Source organism: Ylistrum balloti, unplaced genomic scaffold (assembly GCF_031769215.1).
Source record: "Ylistrum balloti isolate Yb309-2 unplaced genomic scaffold, AGI_CSIRO_Ybal_v1 Utg369812, whole genome shotgun sequence".
In the NCBI taxonomy this organism is placed as follows: Eukaryota; Metazoa; Mollusca; class Bivalvia; order Pectinida; family Pectinidae; genus Ylistrum; species Ylistrum balloti.
Window position 1 is genome coordinate 329,087 of NW_026781984.1, and position 23,900 is coordinate 352,986.

The 23,900-nt window shown below is 35.7% G+C and overlaps 1 protein-coding gene across 1 annotated transcript; it reads left to right on the forward strand.

The window, feature by feature from the left end:
• The first annotated feature begins 13,835 nt into the window (after positions 1-13,835).
• LOC132544879 (RE1-silencing transcription factor A-like) lies at positions 13,836-21,889 on the forward strand. The gene is made up of 3 exons (XM_060208531.1): positions 13,836-13,872; positions 17,366-17,432; positions 18,946-21,889. The coding sequence occupies exon 3, from the start codon at positions 18,968-18,970 to the stop codon at positions 20,813-20,815; it is 1,848 nt and encodes a 615-aa protein (XP_060064514.1). The 5' UTR covers positions 13,836-13,872; positions 17,366-17,432; positions 18,946-18,967; the 3' UTR covers positions 20,816-21,889.
• The last annotated feature ends 2,011 nt before the right edge of the window (positions 21,890-23,900 follow it).

The following is a 23,900-nucleotide window of genomic DNA, read 5'->3' on the forward strand; positions in this document are numbered from 1 at the left end:
GAGTATTATACTGGATACAAGCCCCAAAATAGGTAGAGTATTATACTGGATACAAGCCCCAAAATAGGTAGAGTATTATACTGGATACAAGCCCCAAAAATAGGTAGAGTATTATACTGGATACAAGCCCAAAATAAGTATAGTATTATACTGGATACAAGCCCCAAAATAGGTAGAGTATTATACTGGATACAAGCCCCAAAATAAGTAGAGTATTATACTGGATACAAGCCCAAAATAGGTAGAGTATTATACTGGATACAAGCCCCAAAATAAGTAGAGTATTATACTGGATACAAGCCCCAAAATAGGTAGAGTATTATACTGGATACAAGCCCCAAAATAGGTATAGTATTATACTGGATACAAGCCCCAAAATAAGTATAGTATTATACTGGATACAAGCCCCAAAATAGGTAGAGTATTATACTGGATACAAGCCCAAAAATAGGTAGAGTATTATACTGGATACAAGCCCCAAAATAAGTATAGTATTATACTGGATACAAGCCCAAAATAAGTAGAGTATTATACTGGATACAAGCCCCAAAATAAGTATAGTATTATACTGGATACAAGCCCAAAATAAGTAGAGTATTATACTGGATACAAGCCCCAAAAATAGGTAGAGTATTATACTGGATACAAGCCCCAAAATAAGTATAGTATTATACTGGATACAAGCCCAAAATAAGTAGAGAATTATACTGGATACAAGCCCAAAATAAGTAGAGTATTATACTGGATACAAGCCTAAAATCTCGACAACCGACAATGAATTTTACATGGTCTCGGTACGTATTTCTTCAGAATAGTGTCGTCACCACCCCCTCGGCTGACGTTGTAGAAAGCAGAATGAAAACTTTCAACAGTTTTCAGATGGTATCTGTAAAATTTGATAATTTGTTAATTCGTACCAGTCACTTCTAGGGCTAGGGGTACTTACTGAACATATATACACAAGAGAATTATTGTTCAGATGCTGAATATAATACGTTCTATATATAATGATATAAAGTGTTATACAAAGTATAATAATAATACTGTCTGATTTCATTGTTTGTAATAATGGACGATTACAAGGAGAAAGATTATCTCCTCTTTCGTTTTCTTAATATTTAAATGATTGTGAAATCCATTTCTGAACAGATGAGTGTCCAGCTATTGAAGTAGAAGCTATAAATTTACTCTTATTGGTACGACATGGTACTTCTTGCGAAAAAAAATCAAAAGTGATGATGTTTCATAGCCGGAGACCGCAGGTTGGCGTCAGCAAATCCGAGCTATGTTCTAACTCCACAAGTCTCCAAGGCTGCTTTTATAATATCTGTGACATATGAGAGAAACAGATGAGAGATTACAGAAAAATACTAGATTCGTTATTATTGTATACAAATAAATGGATTTTTTAAAGTAAAAGAATAAAAAAAATCAAAAGTGATGATATTTTGTTATGAGGGTAGGTTCCGAGAGGAAGATAGATAGAGAATTCATGGTCATTGTCTTAAAATACAGCTTTTATTTTACGACACTGACCATGTATTCTATTTATCCTGTAACACTGATTGAAAATCAGACTAGTGAAACTTCAACAGTTTTTTTTTGTTCAATTTGTGTTTAGCTGATGTTGACGTTACGCTGAATTTTGCCTAATGACAGACGTCAAAACCATTGCTCCGCATTGAAACATAGTTCCAAACTTCATCGGATATAACAGCGGTTTTTATGAATTTTCATAAATCAACTTGTTCATAACAACGTATAGAATCGCCTATTTCAACAACTGTTTATATTTCTAACCGTAATATTTAAAAAAATTCAGAGTGTAAGTCTGTCGAATTACCGCACGTGTTAAAATTCAGCTGTTTTTCCGTCACGGCAAAAGTTTATGTGGAAGGTGTATTCCGACAACGGCAGTACCAGTTGCAGGATAAATGGTATTTTAATGGATGTGTTTTAGATAATGTAAGACGAATTTAATTACTTGTGAGCTTTACTTCATTTTAACGGTAATTTTTATGAAACACAACAAAAATCTACTAATATAGCAAAAAAGCATTGTTCACTGTATTTAATATTTGCAAGGAAAATTATTTAATTTCATGTTATAGACACATGTTTGTAGTATCTGAAATTATGGACTGAAATTTTGTGTTTTTGTAAAGAACCAGATATTGAAAACTAAATTTAAATTATTGTAAAAGATTAAATCTCCTGCAAATGTTATGGTCTACCAAAAAATAGAGAAAGCTCCACTGGAAATTATCAGAAATGTCCGTATCCTTAAATATTGTCTAAAATCAAAACTTTGTTTTTAACAGTCCTGTTAGGTTAGAAAACAGGAGCGAATGGTTATATGGTGAGAGAAATGAACTTTTTAGATTGGGTGTGGAGTACATATGGCATTATGAAGATACTTTTACACCTGACAATATTATAATCTTTCGTTTAATAGTACAGAAAAAATACTGCAATTTGAACTTTGTGTAACAGTGGTGACAATGCAGATTTATCATATTTTGTTCTTAAACGCAAACGAGATGCAGATTTAAGAAACGTTTCATTGAGAAACATTATTGTAACAGACCTAGAATGTTTTAATTTATACAACTTATGATAATCTGTGAAGAAGAAAGTATTATTAAGGTAATATGAACTGGTGGTGTTTATTGGTTGGGTGAGAAAGTATGTGTTTCATCGTTGTTCACACTTATATACACAATGCCTATTTTGAACTGAAGAGCTGTAAGGCTCAAGATAATAAAGAATTAAATTGGAAAAAAGGTGTATGGCTTTGAAAGGTGATGTAAGGGAGACGATTGAGTTGGAGATTAAACGCGACGGACACGGGGCCTCGTTAAGCAGGCGCGTTGTAGTCGTTGCTGTGAAGGAATGGCGTTTAATTGCTCCGAAGTCGGTCGTCATTAGCTCCCTTTGTCCAGTGCAGCGTGCGGAGTCAGGTATATTTAGTAATGGTAGAAAAACCAAACTGCTAACTCGATATATCTATCGTTATGGTAATTGATTATATTGTTTCATAGTCTGTTGGAGAACGAATGACAGCTCGCAAGCAGATATGGAACCAAGTTGTAGCACGTAGCGTGACTATTTTATCCAATCAGGGATATTTGTTATTTGTTTTTTTTTAAATGTGTTTGTGGGTATAAAACACTCGTGTGGTCGTTTCTCGAGTAGAAACCGTCCGTATCAGCTCGGAATATAAACCTGTTGGAAGGTGTGCATATGTGTAAAGCAAGACGCCTGACCAAGTTTGGGATCCAGACATTTCTCAGATAGGAGGTATGGTAACTCTCTTAATATATCTTTCGTATTCACATATATTTTCTTTATTATTGTGGAATAAATAAATAAATGACGTTAAATGGAAATTGAAAACACTGCATGATGTAATGTATACCTCTATTCACGTTTATATTTTATTTTGTGTCATTGAAACCAGAAATTGTCTTATTTATAAACAGAGGCGTTAGAACTTTACATATATTTATATGTATATATGAAATAAACCATAAGTTCACAAACAAGTATTTTAAAATCAAACTAATTAGCATGTATATTAATTGGAATAATTTATATTATCACATTATATATATGTTTTTTTTAATTTTGAAACAAATATAACTGAAGTGATGTGATCTTAATTTACATGTGTTCGTATAAATGATATAATAATGTAAATCAGTGGTATACAGACAGTCCGGTGTTAATTCTCACAGTGAACTATCATCAGATGCTTCCTGTTGAAAATTCACCACATGCACATGTCATTTCTGGTTTGTACTTTCTGTCTTTTTCTTAATATTTAGGATAATTAAACACCTACCCCACCCAACACCCTCCTCCTAACACCTCGTGGACCCCCTCACACAAGTACTCGCTATAATCCTTTTTTCAAAGAAGTGGTTTTATACGTTAAGTGTTTTAAACCTAATTTATAAAGGAAATACGTATTGTTTTACTCAAGTCCGCGGAGTGAAATAAAACAATATCAATGTTTATTTAGCTTCTCTTCAGTGACGTTTCCTGAAGCCCGTGTACAACCGAACCGCGACCAACTCGGTGTGACTACCTGTCGTAAATTGACTATTAAAAACAGGTTTCATGTAGTCATTAAATATAAGCGTATTTTTTTTAAATCTGCCGCACGGCCTATCTGCGACTGTTGACGCAACGTTTCTGCAGCGCCTCCATCTTGGGAAGGTATTGCCGCTATCGCCAAACCATAGCTACACAATGGACCTCATGCTAGAAATCCCACTAGTGACAGCTCGGTCACTAGCCCACGTATCAACACAAATAATACTTCATTTTAAAGCTGAGAAAAAGTTAGATGTTGTAGTCATCTCAAAGTGGAGTTATCGGAAATCAAAATTAAAGAAAAAATAACGGAAAAATATATGTACTCCTCATTTATTTTGCATAGGATACTTTTAACAATAAACTGACATATAATAACCCACCCCACAAAAAACAAACAAAAAAAAAATAAAATAAAAAAAAATTGAACAATTAAGAAATAATTTACAGCATTTTTTTTCAAAATCATCCTTTTTTAAATAGTAATAGTAACTTGATTGTTGCAATGAAAAAGGCTATATAGAAGCGAACATGTGGATCTGTGGACCTGGTCCCTGGACAGGTGTTCACCCCAAAATGAATTTATTTTTAATGGCTTACGTATCAAAGTGCAATTAATTATATATCAGTGTCATTCATGCGACTTCATGATTTGCTGGACCTCATTTCAAGCGGGAAAGGGGGAGGGGGGATGAACAATACACCCCAGGATTTACGCATTTAATTTGTAGAGTGAATAATGTTGCCAATCTATTAAAGGTTATATCAGCATGCAGAACACTGAATGCAAAGTGCCACACAGCAGCTAGCAGCTTCTGACCATGAGATGCACTAATTAATAATATATGTAGTCACATAACAATATGCAGGGTGAATCTGCAAAATGACACCAGAAAATCAAGCGCACAATAAAAGTATGCCTTGATATAATCCCACTAGCTACTTTCTTGAATTTTGGTGCATTATGAATGAGGAGACCACGACAAAACAATGTAAGGTAATATACAGTCGGATCTCGCTTACAGGCGATTCTAATGAAATGTAGCATGTTGTTTGCCTTCACACTGAACATTCACATACATGTGTAGAGAAGGTAAACCTATAATCCAATAACTGTTTGAATTTGATGCAACAACAATCACATCATTCATGACAAAAATGAAAACAAGTATAGTGCGACCTTTCTTGAAGAGCAAACTGCTTTATCATAAGTTCTATCTTCCATATTTTCTACTCAACACTATACATAATGTTTACAAGTCAAAATTAATAGGCCCTATCACACAAAGGTAAATCGGATAAGGCACACATTCTGTAGAACATCAATTTGTACATGGTAGTAACTTGACAGATTGTACAATACCTTCCCAATATGCCGTCGCGCGGCATCTAGGATTATATATCTATGGACTGAGCTACAACAGGTTTGCTTTATATCAGCGGAACAGAGTGAAATATTTGTGTGTATTTCAAAAGAGAATAAAACCAAGAAAATAGAATTTACCGAATACTTCGCATACATGCTCTGGTCCAGGAAGTGACTGGGCTCCGGATTCCCCAATGTGCTATATTTAGACAGTCTAATTTTATATATTGGCAGGGGGTATTTCCATCTGACCTTAGGACATCACAACGGAATCTCGGGTTGGCACGGTAAAATGTCGCGTTGTCGTGTTGTCAGCTTGTTGTGTTATCGGCTTATCTATAAAGTGTAATGTGGACCCGGCGTTATAGTTGGTTCGGCACGGTAAAATGTCGCGTTGTCGTGTTGTCAGCTTGTTGTGTTATCGGCTTATCTATTAAGTGTGATGTGGACCCGGCGTTATAGTCGGTTCGTGTAACACAATGGCCTTATTACGTAATGATTACATGATCATTACATGATCCTGTTTCATTACTATTTCAAGATATGTATTTTATATTATATATATTAGTGCAACATAATCATGTTTTCCTGTGGTAGCGTAAACAATGCTAATACTGTGTGTATTGTGCATTAGGGTAATGGGTTAACTGGACGATAATGGACCATGGAGATAACACAGGCTGATAAAATAAATGGGTAGAAAGAATGAACGTACGTGGCAGTTGGTCAAGAGCCAAATAGAGTACCATTTCAAGATGGTCAAAGTATCCATTAATACAAATCAATTAAGTTCAATTTACACAATTTGATTGTATAGATACAGGTCAGCCGACCTGGGGCAGAACAGGTATGCTGACTCCCGCTGGAATGTTGTGGGCAGGGGAGTTGACCAATCGCTGACATTCATATGTCACAGATATTATAAAAGCAGCCTTGGAGACTTGCGGAGTTAGTCAGCTCGGAGAACCTTTACTGACGCCAACCTGCGGTCTCCGGCTACTCACATTCGGCCATATGAAACCTAAAATGTTATAGGAACTTTCGAACTTTTCGCCAAGAAAATTATTTAGTTATACACCAGTGTGACGGGTCGTCGGTCCACTGTTTTACTATAGTTGTAACGTATCCTGTTGTTATTCTCATGGAGCCATACCTGGTGAATTATGTTAAATAAAACTTCGAACCTTTGGAACTTGGGTTGTTGAACTTTTGTCATTTCAATACGCATATGAACACCTGAAGTGTTAATATTCGATGTAAATATGAAAATAGGTAATGCGACTATAATGTTAAAAAAACGCTACGGGAAAACGATATGAAAAATAGAAAAAAAGATAAACAATGTTCCGACGCCGAAAATATGTAAAAAAAAAAAAAACAAAACAAAACAAAACAATTGACGTTATAGGCGCGTGTGTCGCTTTATTATGGATATATTTTATTATTTATAAGCCGAATTCTCCATTTCCCGATGTTGATATCTAAGGTAATAGCCGCTTTAACAGAGTCTACGTTATACAATACAGGTAACCAAATAGTCTTAATCTTGAATCTTTTGTGTATACAGAACTTTAGACACAACACCATACTGTATTGTCGGTGTCAGCGCGTGGACGCTTTCCAGGAATATCAATTCCTTCTGATATGAGGTCAGTATTTGCAATATTATAATATATACATGGTATATGTTTGTGTTAATATTGAAAAGATACCCCACTTCTCCTGATCAAACCACCGTATAGATATATGATGAAAACGTGTTAAATGTTTCAGTGTAACTGTCGTAGAGAGAATGAAGAAATCCAGTCCTTGTTGGGCGTATTTTAATTGTCTGCATGAATTTGTATACAATATACAAGTAAACTATATACAATAGTCAACCTTTACCGTATCAAAGTTAAGAAGTGGAGATGTTCTTGATCGGTCAAATGTCCGAGCGAGCGGGCTTCCCGTCAGAGGAGACTAGCCTTTGTCCTGTGTGGTCTCCGCTCTTCTCTCCAGACCAAATAATTTTTTAAATTACAACATCAAAATTTTATTCTTTTTAATATATATATTAACTTTTAATAGTTTAAATAGACTTGACTTATAGATCCTGGAATAAAGAAAGCAGCAAAGTTGATTATTATAATAAGGTTTAAATTATGAATATTATATAAATCATATATTATTTCTATTAAAAAGAATAAAATTTTGATGTTGTAATTTAAAGAATCATTTTACTAAATGAATATAAAATAATATGTACTTTTTGTCAAATCAAATGACAGCCAGGAGAGGCTTATATAAAAAGCCAGTCTTTCATTGTCATATGCCATGTGTTTACATAGTAAGGACCTCGTGTACAAAATAATACAGGCAAAACAGAAAATAAAACTAAAAACCTTGTATTTCTCTACTATTACACAAAAATACGGTCACTCTCACCCAACATATCAATTAAACCTTCAGCGATATCCCGACAACGCGACATTTGGCCGACTATCTGAGATTCTGTATGCTATTTAGCGTGTTCAAAATGCCATGTTGTCGTGTTGTCACCTTGTCGCAGTTTTAAAACGCAACAAGACGACATTTTATCTATTAAATCTCGGGTTGTTGCAGTTTATAAATGCGTCAAAGCGACAAAGCGACATCACGATACCACGAGACGGCCGAAATCAGACACCATATTCAATAGCTCAAAGGTCTGAATTACAATGCATTCCTATATTTACCAACTTCTGGTATCGACATATATATTCGTTGTACAGTAATTGTTGGTTATTATCTCATAACTGCCAACTTGAACACATGAAAATTGAAATGAAACAAACAAAAAAAATCAAAGAAATAATGAAAAATAATCAACAACTAAACAAAAACATAAACAAATACAAAAAATAAAACAAACAAAAAATGATCACGTTAGAAATAAAAAAAAAAAAGCATCGAACTGCTTCCAGTTGATATTCATGGGTTTATTAATACATCATAGAGCGCTTCACGGAAGTTGCCTTTGTTTCCAGCTGGTATTCAAAAGCTAATTTACAAGATTAAGAAAGTTACCGGGAAAACTTCTTCTCGGTTATTATCATACAACGATCAGATTACCACATGCTAAAGCTGACTAGTATTTATTAAGAAACACTTTGTAGGGTTTGGGAAAATCAAAACAAAGGAAAAATAATAAAATTGAGCCCCAGTAAAAATACAAACTGATGATATACGAAGATCTAAACTGCCACCACAAAAAAACGAGTAATCTGCATACTCATATGTACAAGTGCGATGTCGCACGTGCTGCCCGCTTTTCGTGACGTCACATCACAGGTAGAATGCAGGCGTATTGTCATTTAAGGGTTCGTTGTGTAGGCTGAATATGACGTACACGTGTTTAAAGTAAATACCGACCTCATGAAAATGTCTAAAGGATTTTGCGACTTCGGTTCAACAACGATCGTAGATTGAAGCATGCTTACAAAGAGTGAATTTCAACAACTTTTATATTAAACCAAACGAATGATATAGTCTTGAATATTTCTCAGAAAGACGTGTAAAGTTTTAATATATCGATATCAATAATATTTTTTCATCTTTACCCCTTTTTGTGAAAGTTGTGTACAATGTGGTTTTGAAAATATGTCGTTGGTCCTATCACGCCTTTTATTTAAGTTATTTGGATAAGTGAAGTAAATAATTTTTTTCAAATCGGAAACTTTATATAAAACTTTTATTTGTTTAAAATGAGACCATAATTAAGAGATGTACTTTAAAATTACTTAGTATATAGCCGCAAACTTGTACTTCAAGTTTTGGAACAAGACATGGCAGGTAAAACTCAATTTAGATGTCCCGTCAAAAATTTCTATACAAAAATTACAAAAGTGTTTTTATAGCTATTTAGTTCAGCGCTGTAAAGTGTTCATTTGTATAAATCAAAGAGAGTGGTAGTCACCTATATGTAATTACTTGTTGACACCACTGGGTGTCTCAATAGGCTATTTAACATAAGGCGTTAATTTAGGCTTTACGCTTACGTAGGATTGCACGTAGAGCGACTTATGACATGTAAGGGATGCTTGTCATGTGCAATAAATCATTTCTTAATACCTGGCCAGAAACGTAACTTTTTATTGGCTAAAGTATCGTAAATCTTAATTTGATTGGTCAATCGAACTTCTCACCATTTTGGGGTACACTAGAGTTTCCAAGGTTGAGCTGAACGCAGCACTCCAGAATAAAGACTATTGGACACTTTAAAGAAATCTCTTTTATACTTCAGATGAGTCAAGTTTACCTTTAATATTTTTCTAGCAAATACATATTATTATTGAGTCTCAAGTTAAATTAGATTTTATTCTTCTTATTCAATATGTGTATGTAAATGATTATTGATTTTTGATATATCATAATGATAATTATTTTTTAGTTATTGTAATGTTTTTTTATTATCAGAAAAGTCAAATTAAAATTTTACTTTTAATTTGATAATTCTAGTTCATTTTTCATAATTTCTAACATTTCTATCTCACTCTTTTCGGAAATTCTAATCCTGTCCGGAATTGGTTTTAATTTTATATGTGCTTGTTGTACTTCCGGATGAATTGCCGCGACTGTTTAGAAAAATACAAACCTGTTATTTTTACAAGAAGTTGACTAAAGAAATACTCGTGACGAATTATAAGGGAGTATATGATTCGAAATAATGTTTTAATTACTGTTAATCGTTGCTATACAATTGTTCCTCCGAGAACGAGCCACGTGTAAATTTTGCATTATAATAATAATAATAAAGTTTTATTTATTGTCGGTATTTAAAACAGTACAAACATTAGCTCTTTTGAGCTATTTCATCCGACACAATTGTGAAGGGTTACGTACTAAACAATCCTAAATATATGTTTGATATCACCTAAGCGTTATGCATTTATGTATGTACATTTATAAGCATTTTAGGTATAATCAAAACTGTAATTTAAATTGTAAATTGTATTATGTGTCGGTCACTCTGAATGCAGCACTCCAGAATAAAGACTATTGGAAACTTTAAAGAAATCTCTTTTATACTACAGTCTCGTCAGAATTCCCGTACAAACGTCATCACAGTCCCATAGACTACAAATCACAGCATAAAGTGAGCTCCCTCAGTGAGAACTGACTAAAATAATCGTTATTTCATCTTGATCTTATATATAAGTATATTTCTAAATCAGGGGGTTCTCAGGATTTTACCTTTCATCTGTGAACAGTCCCGTATAACAATGACAAGCCTAAATTCTAAAATTCCCACTAAAGACTGGCAAAGCAAGTATAAATAAAATGGGCGACAGGTAATTGTTGGTCTAGAGGTTTATATACTACATAAAAACTCGATATCTATAAACTGGCACCTGTATCTTTTTTACAATCGTTCGTTTATCGGCCTCGTGCTCTCTACTTTAAGCTTGATATAGCAAACTATATGCAAATGGCGGGGGGGGGGGTTGGTTCTTGTTCTAGAGGTGAGCCTCTTTGTTTGGTTGGTTACGGAATACATTTAAGTACCATATATGGCTAGTGTCTTTTTATTACCGAAGATAGTCAATGACAGCTTTGTTGCTTTTTTTATATTATTCAAATTTTATCGAGAAAGTATTTCAAAGGTTTTAGACACAAAATGAACAATTAAGGGAACATATTCGGGAGATGCAGCTCATAGCATAGATATGATTAAAATGATTGGCAATTTTGTGGAATTCAAAATGTTATGTTTTTTTTTTTATTTTCTGCTCTTAATTATAGTGTTGATTAAAATCTTAAGGTTAGTAATCGAAACTATCACAGTCATGTTAGAGTATTATTTAATATTAGGGACTTATTTCTTCAGGCTAAGGTAAAAAATTTAGTGACCTATGATTGAACATTTATTAAGGATGATGAAGGACAATGTTAACAGATTCGGCACAATTACTTACACGAGAAATAACATTCTGACCACAACGTGAACCATAATACATCATATCTAAAATGATATCAAAATTTTTATATTAGTAAAATCTCTTATTTTGTATTGAGCAAAATATGAATATTCGCTATATCCAAAACCTTATCGTCATTATGTCCAGAGTCTATAGACAGATTACATGTTTACATGGCAGAAATACATGTTGCCATAGGTGAATATGTCAAGTAACCAGTTATAAAATATATCAATATTATATCATTAGATCTTGGATAATGCCTAGCGACGGGCAGAGTCACGGAAACGATTGTAGTACTTTCTTTGATGTCAGACGAAACCAGCAATGTTGGTTCAAGTAGATTTTATTAGCGATCGTATAGATTTCGGGTACACCGGCCAGGGCTATGCCAAGGACAAATCTACACCAGATTATATGTTAGTGGGGAAGATAAGAGCTTGACCAGTTAGATTATTACATGATGATAAAAGTTCATCTCATGTTTACTGATAGATAAGATGGAACAGACATGTGATTTAATATCTTTCTTCCAGGTTAATCATATTAATATGGTCTTATTTCTATATATGACGATAAAACCTAGATAGTAATAGATAAAAGTATTAGACGAAAAACCATCATCATCATCATCATCATCATCATCATCATCATCATCATCATCATCATCATCAAACACATCATCATCATCATCATCATCATCATCAAAATCTTAAAAATCATCATCATCATCATCATCATCATCATCATCATCATCATCAAAATATTAAAAATCATCATCATCATCATCATCATCATCATCATCATCATCATCATCATCATCGTATCATTAAATCTGATATATTTGACATGTCAGACATGTTGGGTCTGGCTACCTTTGCTCATTCAGCTTTTTATGCATCACTCATCCTTGTTGGAAATGGTATAAAAATCTTTTCTATATCTTTATTCTGGGTCGGTCTCCAGATACGCACCCTCTGATAGGTCTCCAGATACGTATCCTCTGATAGGTCTCCAGATACGCACCCTCTGATAGGTCTCCAGATACGTATCCTCTGATAGGTCTCCAGATACGCACCCTCTGATAGGTCTCCAGATACGTATCTTCTGATACGTATCTCAACAGTACACCAATAAACAGATAACACACTTGTGCACTTTCCTTTCATCATACTTCAACAAATGACTAACATTAATTTTTATACAACGATAATAAAGTTGATAAGTTATTGTCGTATCACAGTTACTAAACCTATGGCTGGATATGGTGTCATTTTTGCACATTACAAAAATGTTTTTGTATTTACCGACATATTTTCATTTCCTAGAAGCAGAAAAAATAACCACATTCAAGTTTAGATAATAGATATTTGAGAGTAGACTACGTCTTTGCATATTATAACGAGGATATATTAAAAAATACAGATAGACATTCTCATAAGGATTTCCGGAAGTATTTTTTAAGAGATTTACTCTAGCTTTGTCGTAAGGTAACATACATTATATTTGTTTCCTTTCTAGAGGTGCTTTTTTGTTGTTTAACTGGTTGTGAATTAAAAAGTAGAACGAGAAGAATATCTCGTTTCAATGTCTAGTTTGTAGAAGGTAATACAGAACAGGTCGGATGGCGCAGTGGTAACGCACTCGCCTTTCACCCAGCCTTCCGGGGTTTGATTTCCGGAATGGACGCGAAAAGGTATGGCGTCACCTGTCCGACCACATATGTTTTATATCTTTAAGTAACATTGATAAAAAATAAAAATTGTGTACAAGAGAGCGACGAAATCATTGGCTAGTAAGAGACTGTTAATAAAATAGGGGATAGTTCTCATTTTCATCTTGTAATTTCTTCACTGTTAAATATATGCGGCCATGTAATGAAAAGGAAATGTGAGCTGGATTTTAAATGAGATAATTGTTGTGTGCCCAGTAAGCAAATCGTAGTGTGCTGATTCACCAACGACGTGTCTAGGTTCACTGTCGTAATGGGCGGCTTACCACCAAGAATGTATGTATACACGTTAGGTGCGATGACTTGCCGAGCACACCAAATCACAGTGTTTATTTAGGTCAAGATCAAGGGTCATATATTATCAGTACACAAACCCTCTCGTGATGGAAATTTCCGTTCCCACAGAAGGCGGGGTTTACGGTTCACGTCTCGTGTGCAAAGTGGTGAAAAAAGATTGTCGTCTAGTGATAATTCAACGGGAACCACAAGCGGTGGTTTGGTGATGTTTAAAAAAGGGGAGGTGCTTAGTTGATAAGTGCCACGTGCAAAAATTATGACCAATTAGAATATTTCACGTGGTTCGTGTGCCTATTTGTATACCAGCATGACTATCAGTATATCGCCACAAGGCACAGAACCAGCAGTACAGTATTACACGCATGTTGCTTACACGGGAAAGGGCTCCGAAATACAGCTCGGGATTACACAAATATCAGTTATCCAGGCTAGGAACCAAGGTATGGTAAAAATATATGTATTAAGGAATTCTTTACTCGTAATGTAGACAGGTATTTTCCTTCGATAAATTGCAAATGTACATGGCTCGAAACACACCAAAAGTTATCCAATGTTGTTTTGTCGCCGATGTATTTTGTTACAACTTCATTCCTACAGGGTGAAGTTATTTGTACAAGCGTGCAAATTATATGGACGATTTTTCATTAGCATCGGTAAAGGTTTGGACGATAGCGTGATGATCAATAAGAATGGTAACTTTATTAATCGGTGCGGTTAACTTGAATTTTGAAACAGTTATTGGTGATACCTATATACATTTGTAAATATTCAATGATATTTGTACATCAGCGAAATTTTGCTCTGAAGAAGTTAATTAATATGTAGTAAACATGGTGCCGACTTATCGTTATGATATGCGTCAGCTATTGTTCTAGTACTTTATCGTTATACTTGGGTTGAATTGAGATAATTTATCACAATGTCGTGATGCTGTGAGTTGTATTATTGTACTATGTGTAAATAGATTGTAGTGCGATGTCGTTATAATGGATGAGAATTTTCGTCAACATTATTGTTAAAATCAGAGGGAAATGTAATATTTTAACAATCGGCTCGAAAATTTATTGTTTTAACAGAGTGATCGTTAAAATGAGCCTTAATTGAAACGATTTGTAAGCGATATCTACAGAATGTGCATGAACTATTACTATTTGTTAGCGATATATTTAGAATCAGCATGAACTGGTACGATTTTTAGCGATATATACAGAATCAGCACGAACTGTTACGATTTTTAGCGATATATACAGAATCAGCATGAACTGTTACGATTTTTAGCGATATATACAGAATCAGCACGAACTGTTACGATTTTTAGCGATATATACAGAATCAGCATGAACTGTTACGATTTTTAGCGATATATACAGAATCTGCATGGACTGGTACGATTTTTAGCGATATATACAGCACGAACTGTTACAGAATCAGAAGCATGAACTGGTACGATTTTTAGCGATATATACAGAATCAGCACGAACTGTTACGATTTTTAGCGATATATACAGAATCTGCATGAACTGGTACGATTTTTAGCGATATATACAGAATCAGCATGAACTGTTACGATTTTTAGCGATATATACAGAATCTGCATGGACTGGTACGATTTTTAGCGATATATACAGAATCTGCATGAACTGGTACGATTTTTAGCGATATATACAGAATCAGCACGAACTGTTACGATTTTTAGCGATATATACAGAACTGACTTACGATTTTTAGCGATATATATATACGATTTTTAGCGATATATACAGAATCAGCATGAACTGTTACGATTTTTACCGATATATACAGAATCAGCATGAACTGTTACGATTTTTAGCGATATATATACAGAATCGATTTTTAGCGATATATGAACTGCGATATATACGATTTTTAGCGATATATACAGCATGAACTGGTACGATTTTTAGCGATATATACAGAATCAGCACGAACTGTTACGATTTTTAGCGATATATACAGAATCAGCATGAACTGTTACGATTTTTACCGATATATACAGAATCAGCATGAACTGTTACGATTTTTACCGATATATACAGAATCAGCATGAACTGGTACGATTTTTAGCGATATATACAGAATCAGCATGAACTGTTACGATTTTTAGCGATATATACAGAATCTGCATGAATTGTTACAATTTTTAGCGATATATACAGAATCTGCATGAATATTTGCGATTTGTGAGCGATATATACAGAATCGGCATGAACTGTTTTGTGTGAGCGAAATCTGTATAATCGGCGTGATGTTTTACCGTGATCGGGATGTATGGTGAAGATTTGTCGGCGAAATCTTCAGAATCGGAATGAATGGTGACGATTGGTCAGTGATGTTTTCCTAATCGACACGAACTGTTACAATTTTACAGCGATGTTTTCAAAACCGGCATATTATTTTCCCCAGTGATACCTTTTATGAATCGTTACCTTAAATGGTATCTTCCTAATCAGCATGGTTCTGTTCGTCACCGAGATGTTCATTATCGGCATTAATTGTCACGATTTTCAGCAATTAATCGAGAATCGACATGGATTTTATAGTTTGACCATAAAAAGCTGATATACATAATCATCCGATATTACATCACGTATATAAAATTATCATGATGAGATCGCTCTCTCAGTTAAACAGCGCCATCTGTTGACGATCATCCTAATGACGATGAAACCCTTTGATACCAAGTGCAGGTCTTTGATTTTCTTTTCCACTTTTTTATACGAGACATGTTTGGACTAGTTAGAATATTCGTTCCTGACCTCTAGCCTCAAGTAGTGACGTTGTCTGATACGACCCGTCGGATAATTCTAAAACGACCCGGGCGGTACATATTGCGTTTGTGTGCTAGACTATTAAATCATGTTCTACGCAGGTAGTCCCGGCAGGTGTTCTGGGAAGAAAATATATACACAGTCGTGATAGGCTATGTTTACGGGTAAAGTGACAAATATATTGCCGCTTGGTCAGTCAAACAATGTATGGAAAGGGGAGGAGCTACACCGTCATAACAATGGATTGGGTTCGTGTGCAAAATATGATTGATATTTAAAAATCTCGGCGAGGTACTTTTACATTTATTTAACCATTAGCAGTCCGAGGCGTTGAGCGGTGAAGGGTATAGCATCGACGTGGTTTTGTGTGACATTACAAACATCCAGCCATTTCGATATGGAAAATGTATTAACTTGCCTGTATATAAGGTAATTTGAACTCCGTGTTATGCAGACGTTTTACATACGACCGAATACATTTGAACGTTAGTAATATGCACATTTTCCAACGTTCCAATGACAGTGAATTTAACCTAGTGATACGATAAGAAATGTGTTTCAGTAATACATCACCCAGTATACTAGATGTTTGTTACAACTACTTTTTGTTGATTTTGGGATTTATTTTGTGAAATGTTGTGATTTTATCGGTTTTTTTAAATGCATGTCTACTTAAATTGTATAGAAGACATTTTGGCGTTTTGTTTGCTTTTTTGCGATAATACCGTAACCGTCTTTTTCACCGTGTAGAGATCCTTATTTATTGTGACTCCCCCCCCCCTCCAGCACCCCACCTCTTCCCATCCCACCCCAACCTCCACCCCACCAGTAACTACTATTTGAAGTATTTAGTAGGTTATATACTATCATGACCAACCGATATATATATATCATATTTATAATTGACCAGATTCTTCGCATTGGTCAATTCTGTTTAATTCAATCCAGATATCTATTCAATCAATAATTCTATTCAGTTTTATTCAGTGCCTCGGCTCAAAAGTTAATCACTCTAACCGAGCGTGACAATCACGTGGACGAGTGAATCGGAGGAAAAACGAAAAAAAATCCCCTTCCTAGAACATGTGTTTTTAACGTTATAGTAGTCCTTTTTGTTGAGAACCTGGTTTTGCTTTTTTTTCAGATTGGCCTGATCTCTGACGAATCCCTCCGATGATATATCCCAGGAACAAGGTCTAAACTGAACACAGGTAACTAACTACTACAACAACAAACCGGCCACAAATGGGTCGATTAGATGCGCTGGAAAATTTTGAAATAAAACTGTTATATAATTTATTTCATGATTTTATAAGATCATTGTTAGATCGTTGTCATGTGTCGCGATATGTCTTATCGTTTGTCATCTAGTACACCGAAATACTGAAAAATCTTTTTTTTTTGTTGGGTTCAATTTTCGTGGTTTAAAAATTAAGAAATAATATTTTTCATGGCATTTGATTTAATGGGGTGAATATAGCTCAATTCAACTATTTATACTAATTTTTACAGTTCTTGGGCGTATGAATTCGTTGAGTACCCGCGAAATAAAGGAATAAAAAATCTGGTGAAAATAAATGATTTCACTTCTCATGCTGGTCAACAGAAGTTGAAGTATCTCGATACTACAGGAGTGAAAAGATCTTTCCTATAACAATTGAAGTTTAACTATAAATGTTTTACGAGAACACTAGACGTGAAAGTCAGTAATAAAGAATGTCGTCTTAAAACTTCAGAAAAACGGGAAATAAATACCACATGAGATTGTCAACGAGAAAAGCTACGACAAGAGAACGCTCAATACGATTGGTGATAGAAAACAAACTAGTTAGGAATACGTGAAAACACTAGCTAGGAACGTAAAGAGAGACTGGAAACTAGGAATGATGAAAGAGGACAGAAACTAGTACTATTAACAATACACTTATTAGAAATGTAAGAACGCCAACTAGGAATGTTTAAAGATAACATTTAATTGAAGTGTTAAGAGAGAACAATAACTAGGAATATAAAGAGAGAATGCTAACTAGGAATGTTTAGAGGAAACATTAGTTAGAACTGTTGAAAAAATCACTCTAGGATTGTTAAGAGAGAGAGAGCAGAAGGAATTTTGAGAGAACACTAGAAATGTTACGAGAGAACGCTAACTAGGAAAGTTAAGAGAGGACACTAAATAGGAAAGTTAAGAGAGAACACAGGGAATGTTTAGTGAGAACATGAATTACATTTGTAGGAAAGTCAGAAGAGAGAGAGAGGAATGGCCAAGTATACCACTTGAGAACGATAACTCTTGAATCAAGAAAATGGTAGTTATTAACGTTACGCAAGAACAAAAACCAGAATTATACGAGCGAAAGCCAAGTAGTATTATTATGGAACATAAACTAGAAATACCGAGAGAGAATGCTTAGAGGACACTCTCTATGAATGTAAAGAGAGAACGCTTAATAGGAATGCTATAAGAGAACACTAACTTGGAAGGTGAAACAAAATTCTAAGAATGTTAGATGAAAACACTAACTAGGAATATTACGACAAAGTAACAAAAGTGTTGCAAAACAATCGCAAAGTATGAGGCCAAAATGTCGATTACTTAAACCATGTTTAGAAAATTTCATGTTTATTGCGGCATCAGCGCTGTCCTCCAGTTGTTGTGGTCGGCAGGTACTACGTATCTATTCAAGCCTTCCACTGTACTCTACTTTCCATCCTTGCTGTTTGTAGGAGATTCGCCGAACCTACCAGAATGCCAGTCGTATTTGGTGCAGAGGTTGGGGATACCGAGGAAGTGGACTGGGAGTGGGACGAACAGCTGATTGATAATAACGGAAAGACCGTGTTTGATCTTGGTTACCAATATATTCCTCCCGATCAGCTCTTCCCGAGTTCAAGGGGCGGACCATATCTTCTGAGTTGCAACAATTGTGCTGCAGTGATGAGTGTAGAGCAACTTATTCAGGTGAAAATGGAATTTTATCCTCAATTGAATGTGAATGATACTTTTAACAATATGGAGAACACATATCGTTCAGAAATAGTGCCAATTTGTTACACGTGTATAAACAATGCCTATAACACATATATCCCACCTGTGCGGCCAGAAAACACAGAAGTGTACGTTGTTACCGATAATGTGCGGCAAGCAAGTGACAAGCGGACGGACTTTTCTGTAAAAGGGGGAGAAGAAACCATGGAAAAGATACAAGATACCGATTCTTTGAAAAAGAACCTCGCTGTTGAAATTGTTGACTCGGGTGAAAATATGGATGATAGCGATATTTTCATGGAGAAAGAAAAGGATGAAAAGATGGAAGACGACTCGGGTGTTGATTGTTTTGTAGAATACACGGCGATGTTCTCGTGCAAAATATGCGATTCTGAGTTCGAAACAGTCGAAGAATTCGGAAAACATACTCGAACTCATGAACGAATTAATGCAGCAGAGAAGTGCCCAATCTGCTCCATCCACTTGTCTAAAGAAAGGTTATATGAACATATAGCGGTGCACGGAGAAACCATATTACGATATCTCGAAGAAATGAAGAGAGGCGAGAAAAAGGAAACTATAAATAAGTTGAAATTGAATAAGTGTTCGATATGCCAATGGGCCTGTCTCGGCCGTTCAAAAATGAAAAAGCATAAACGAAAGCAGCATTACAAGTGTATGTTTTGTGGTTACTATTTTAAAAATAAAAAACAGTGCAAGAAACACGTAAGAAAGGAAGGATGTGGCAGATACAAGCAAGAGGACAGTAAAACACCACAAGTATCCTTTCAAGAAAAGTTCTCATGTGCAACATGTCAGGAAGTTCTGTTTTCGCAAGAAGAACTAGTACGCCATGCAAAAATGCATATTACGTACAAAAAATGTAAGATATGTAATATAAAAGTTCGGAGTGGGGAACCTTTTTTGAGTCATGCACGCCAACACGCGCTTGCATCGAAAGAAAATACAGCCGATTCTTCACCCGTGACTTCCGCGCTGCGAGTCTTAGACGAAAATATCGGTCCGGCCTCCTTGGACGAAAGAGACGATAGTTGCTCATCAGCTGCCATTGAACATTCTTTACAAGAGGTTTACACTTCGGCTACGATAACAACATGGCGCCAACTGTCATTGCAGATGCAACAGATGAACAAAGAGACTTCTGTTGACAGATCTGATTGTACCAACAACGAAGCTAGCAATGCCTCGGACAGAAATGTCAGTGACAGAAACATTGTTGCAAAGGTTACAAATACTGCCAACGTCGATAACATCCCAGTCAAACGACGCGCTTCGATCAACAACGATTCCTCGATTAGCACCAACAAACTACAGATCAACGAAAGCAATAACGCTGTGGACGAGTTGCAATGTCAAACCGAAAAAGTCTGCCACAAAAGCAAGAAATGCTCACCTGAAAAAGAGAACGAGAAGCAGTTGTCTGAAACACAAAAGGAATTCATATTGGAAAAGAAATTCTCATTAAAAAATAATTCAAAAAGAATTTATTTTAAGAGGTCTCCGGATATATTAACAATGCGTGCTAACAAACAATGGGACCATACGGAAATAAACGTTCCAGAAAGAGTGCAGTCATGTACTCCTTAACTAGTTTGCCCAGGACGAACTGGATATATAACAATTCTTCCCAATACCATGAATCTATTAGCATATAAGCTCCAATATATAGGAGAGCATCCTTTGTTGGTGGAGCTCCCTTATCGCTTGAATGGATAAACTGAATCCTACCTACCGTGATATCATGCAAAAGCTACATGAAGAGGATCGCATGAAAGTATACACAGGGGGCTTCAACAAAGACGAAACGAAATGACGAAAAATCAAAAGTATGACGTCACTGAATATTGTTTTTAAAGAAGAGAATGTTACCGTATACAACGGAAATTGGAATGCAGGAAAGAAGGACTTCTCATTTTAAAGGAAATATGAACGTGCAAACGTGAGAGTTTACTCTTCAAAGAAGATGTGAAAGTGACATGTTGTTCAGAGTCGGAGCGAGGTCTGACTGTATCACAAGATAAGCCGCACCGAGAGGACTGATATTGAACTTAACGTACTAGATATCAAGTCATAATTGTTTTGAAGATATAAACTGTAACGGCATAGAGGTCTAGCGTGAAGTGATTAATATCTTGTCACATAGATATAGACCATCTACCCGATATTGACATATATTTTATCGTTTAACGATCTCAAAAGCTAACTTCACTAAGGGAGCAAACATGATGAACCAATACCGTTAATGTACGGACCAGTAAACCTCAAGTAGCTCTGGCATATAATGGTGCCCGGATTTTTATTTTTACGCGTCATCCTCTAACTTGATAATATGGCGTCTATTGTTGTACATTTTCTGGCGGAAATGGACTTGACCATTTGCCTTAATAAGCATTTCATGACTTATTAGAGCAGCAAATTGCATGTTTTCGTACTTGATGCTGGAAGTCTGATGGATACACCACAAAGGAATCAATACCATTAGATTAGGGCAAAGTGGTAGCCCCTGTCTGTATATAGCAGTAGTGGATATTTTTGTTTCTAATGGTGATTTTGATACCTTATTTGTTTGTATCATTTACATTAATTTCTAGGATTTTTGTTACCAAAAACTGTATACACATTTAGTGCGTATTATCATTGATTTTTAAATAGTGCTTTAGTGACGAAGATAGCTTGTTACAGCATGTAATAAATAACAGATAAAAAAGTGTATTTTAGTTGTTTATATCAAGATGTACAATTGTCAACTAGAAAGGATGAAATGTATAAAAGTTTCAACACAGAATGAAATAGACCAAGGCAATAACGCACAGGCAATAACGCACAAGGATGAAATGTACGAAAACGTGAACACCAGGGACGAACAACTTCAACACACAGTATGAGCACAAAAAGGACATGAGCAAAACTGTCAGCAGTCAGGCATGACGTATCACCTCAAAAACATGAGAAACATTAACATTGATTTACATTGAAGTATTCTGAAATCAACTTCTGTAGCACCGTGTTTGGCATCAGACGTAGGCAAAGTTGTCTATTTAAGCCTTTTTGATTCGTCGGAACACAAGGTTTAGCGTAGGTGATCTGTAGGGAGAGCAACGAGCCTGCTGACGTGTTAGTACCGGACTGTTCACTTCCATCACGACTGGCTCCCAGGTGAACATTATCGACGTCTAGATATTTGTGTTTCCAGCTGCCACGTTACAAACCACAGCCTGACTTTTGCCATATCATCTCCGGGGCAACCATCAGCTTAATGATAACTATCACTCTGACCACTGGTCAGTGTAAGTCCAGAAGAAATGTGACCACAGTATAACCCTTGTTAAACGACATCACCTGGAACTAGCCCCATTTAAACATAAATTGCTGATTGTACTACACAGTATAGAAATCAACGCGTTACCAATACACAAGAGGATAGCGAAATTAAAATATCTATTTCTACAGTTACATCCGTCCAAATGGACAATAATAGATATTGCTATGTTACTTATCGATACATTGTATCATAGTTTGATGCTTCATTCGACCAAATCATCTGAATTAAAACCCAAAGTAATTAAAACAAGGGCAAAATGTGAACAAAGGAAAGATGTATATACGCACACTGAGATCATTGAAAATACGAGGAGACTAAAACCGAGCGTTTCGGAAGGGTGGGGAGAGTGGTTGAACATTTTCTACTTAATAAAAGATAAAACAGCTATAAACATTCCTATATCCTTCCCAAATTGCATTCCGCTAAACCCTAGAAATGGTCGATCTTTTGGGGTGTTTAGTCCGCCCCAAACCGGTCCGACCAGCTCCAGATCACAACTGACATCTGTGTGGGAGGCAGTGCCCTTCCCACATCAGCTGCTCAGCCACATCCGACGTCGTTTAAGAGCCTTTCAGAGTGCAAATCCAATCTCCCGTGACTGAGGGGCCTCTTCTACTATTTTATTTATCGATATATGTACTTGAATGGCCACTATTAAAAAGTTTAAGGAGGCAGATGTTAGGGAGGATGTATGCAGATCGTATTGAACAAATTTACGGGTGACGCACAGCTAATCTCCACATAGAAGAGTGTAGTGATAGGACAAGAAAGACCAACAATCGAAGACTGGTAGATGGTGCAGAGGACTAGTAGATGTGGAGAGGGATTCTTGCTGACTGTGATATGCGGACTGGTAGATGTAAGGAGGAAGTCTTGCTGACTGTGATATGCGGACTGGTAGATGTAAGGAGGAAGTCTTGCTGACTGATATGAGGACTGGTAGATGTAGAGAGGAGGTCTTGCTGACTGATATGTAACACCGCACACAGGTTAATTATAAAAACAAGACCCAGGTTCTGATGTAAGATGATGATCCTTTTATTGAGTCTACAACTACACACAGATCTTTAGACGTACACAACAAGAGTCTGAGCGCACCCTTCCTCAAGCCAAAAGCTACCAGTGTCCGAGAGTCGTGGCCGTTAACTGCTCACACCTTGCTGCTTCCTCCTGACCACTGGTCAGTGTCCAAAGTTCTCTCCGGACATTAAGTTTCTCTACAAGAATAATAAAAGTACTTTGGGCGAACATTAAACACGAAAACAAGCATACTTGGGGAATACACAGCACTGGACACAAAATACACATACTTTGGCCGGACATTAAACACGAAAATAACCATACTTGGGG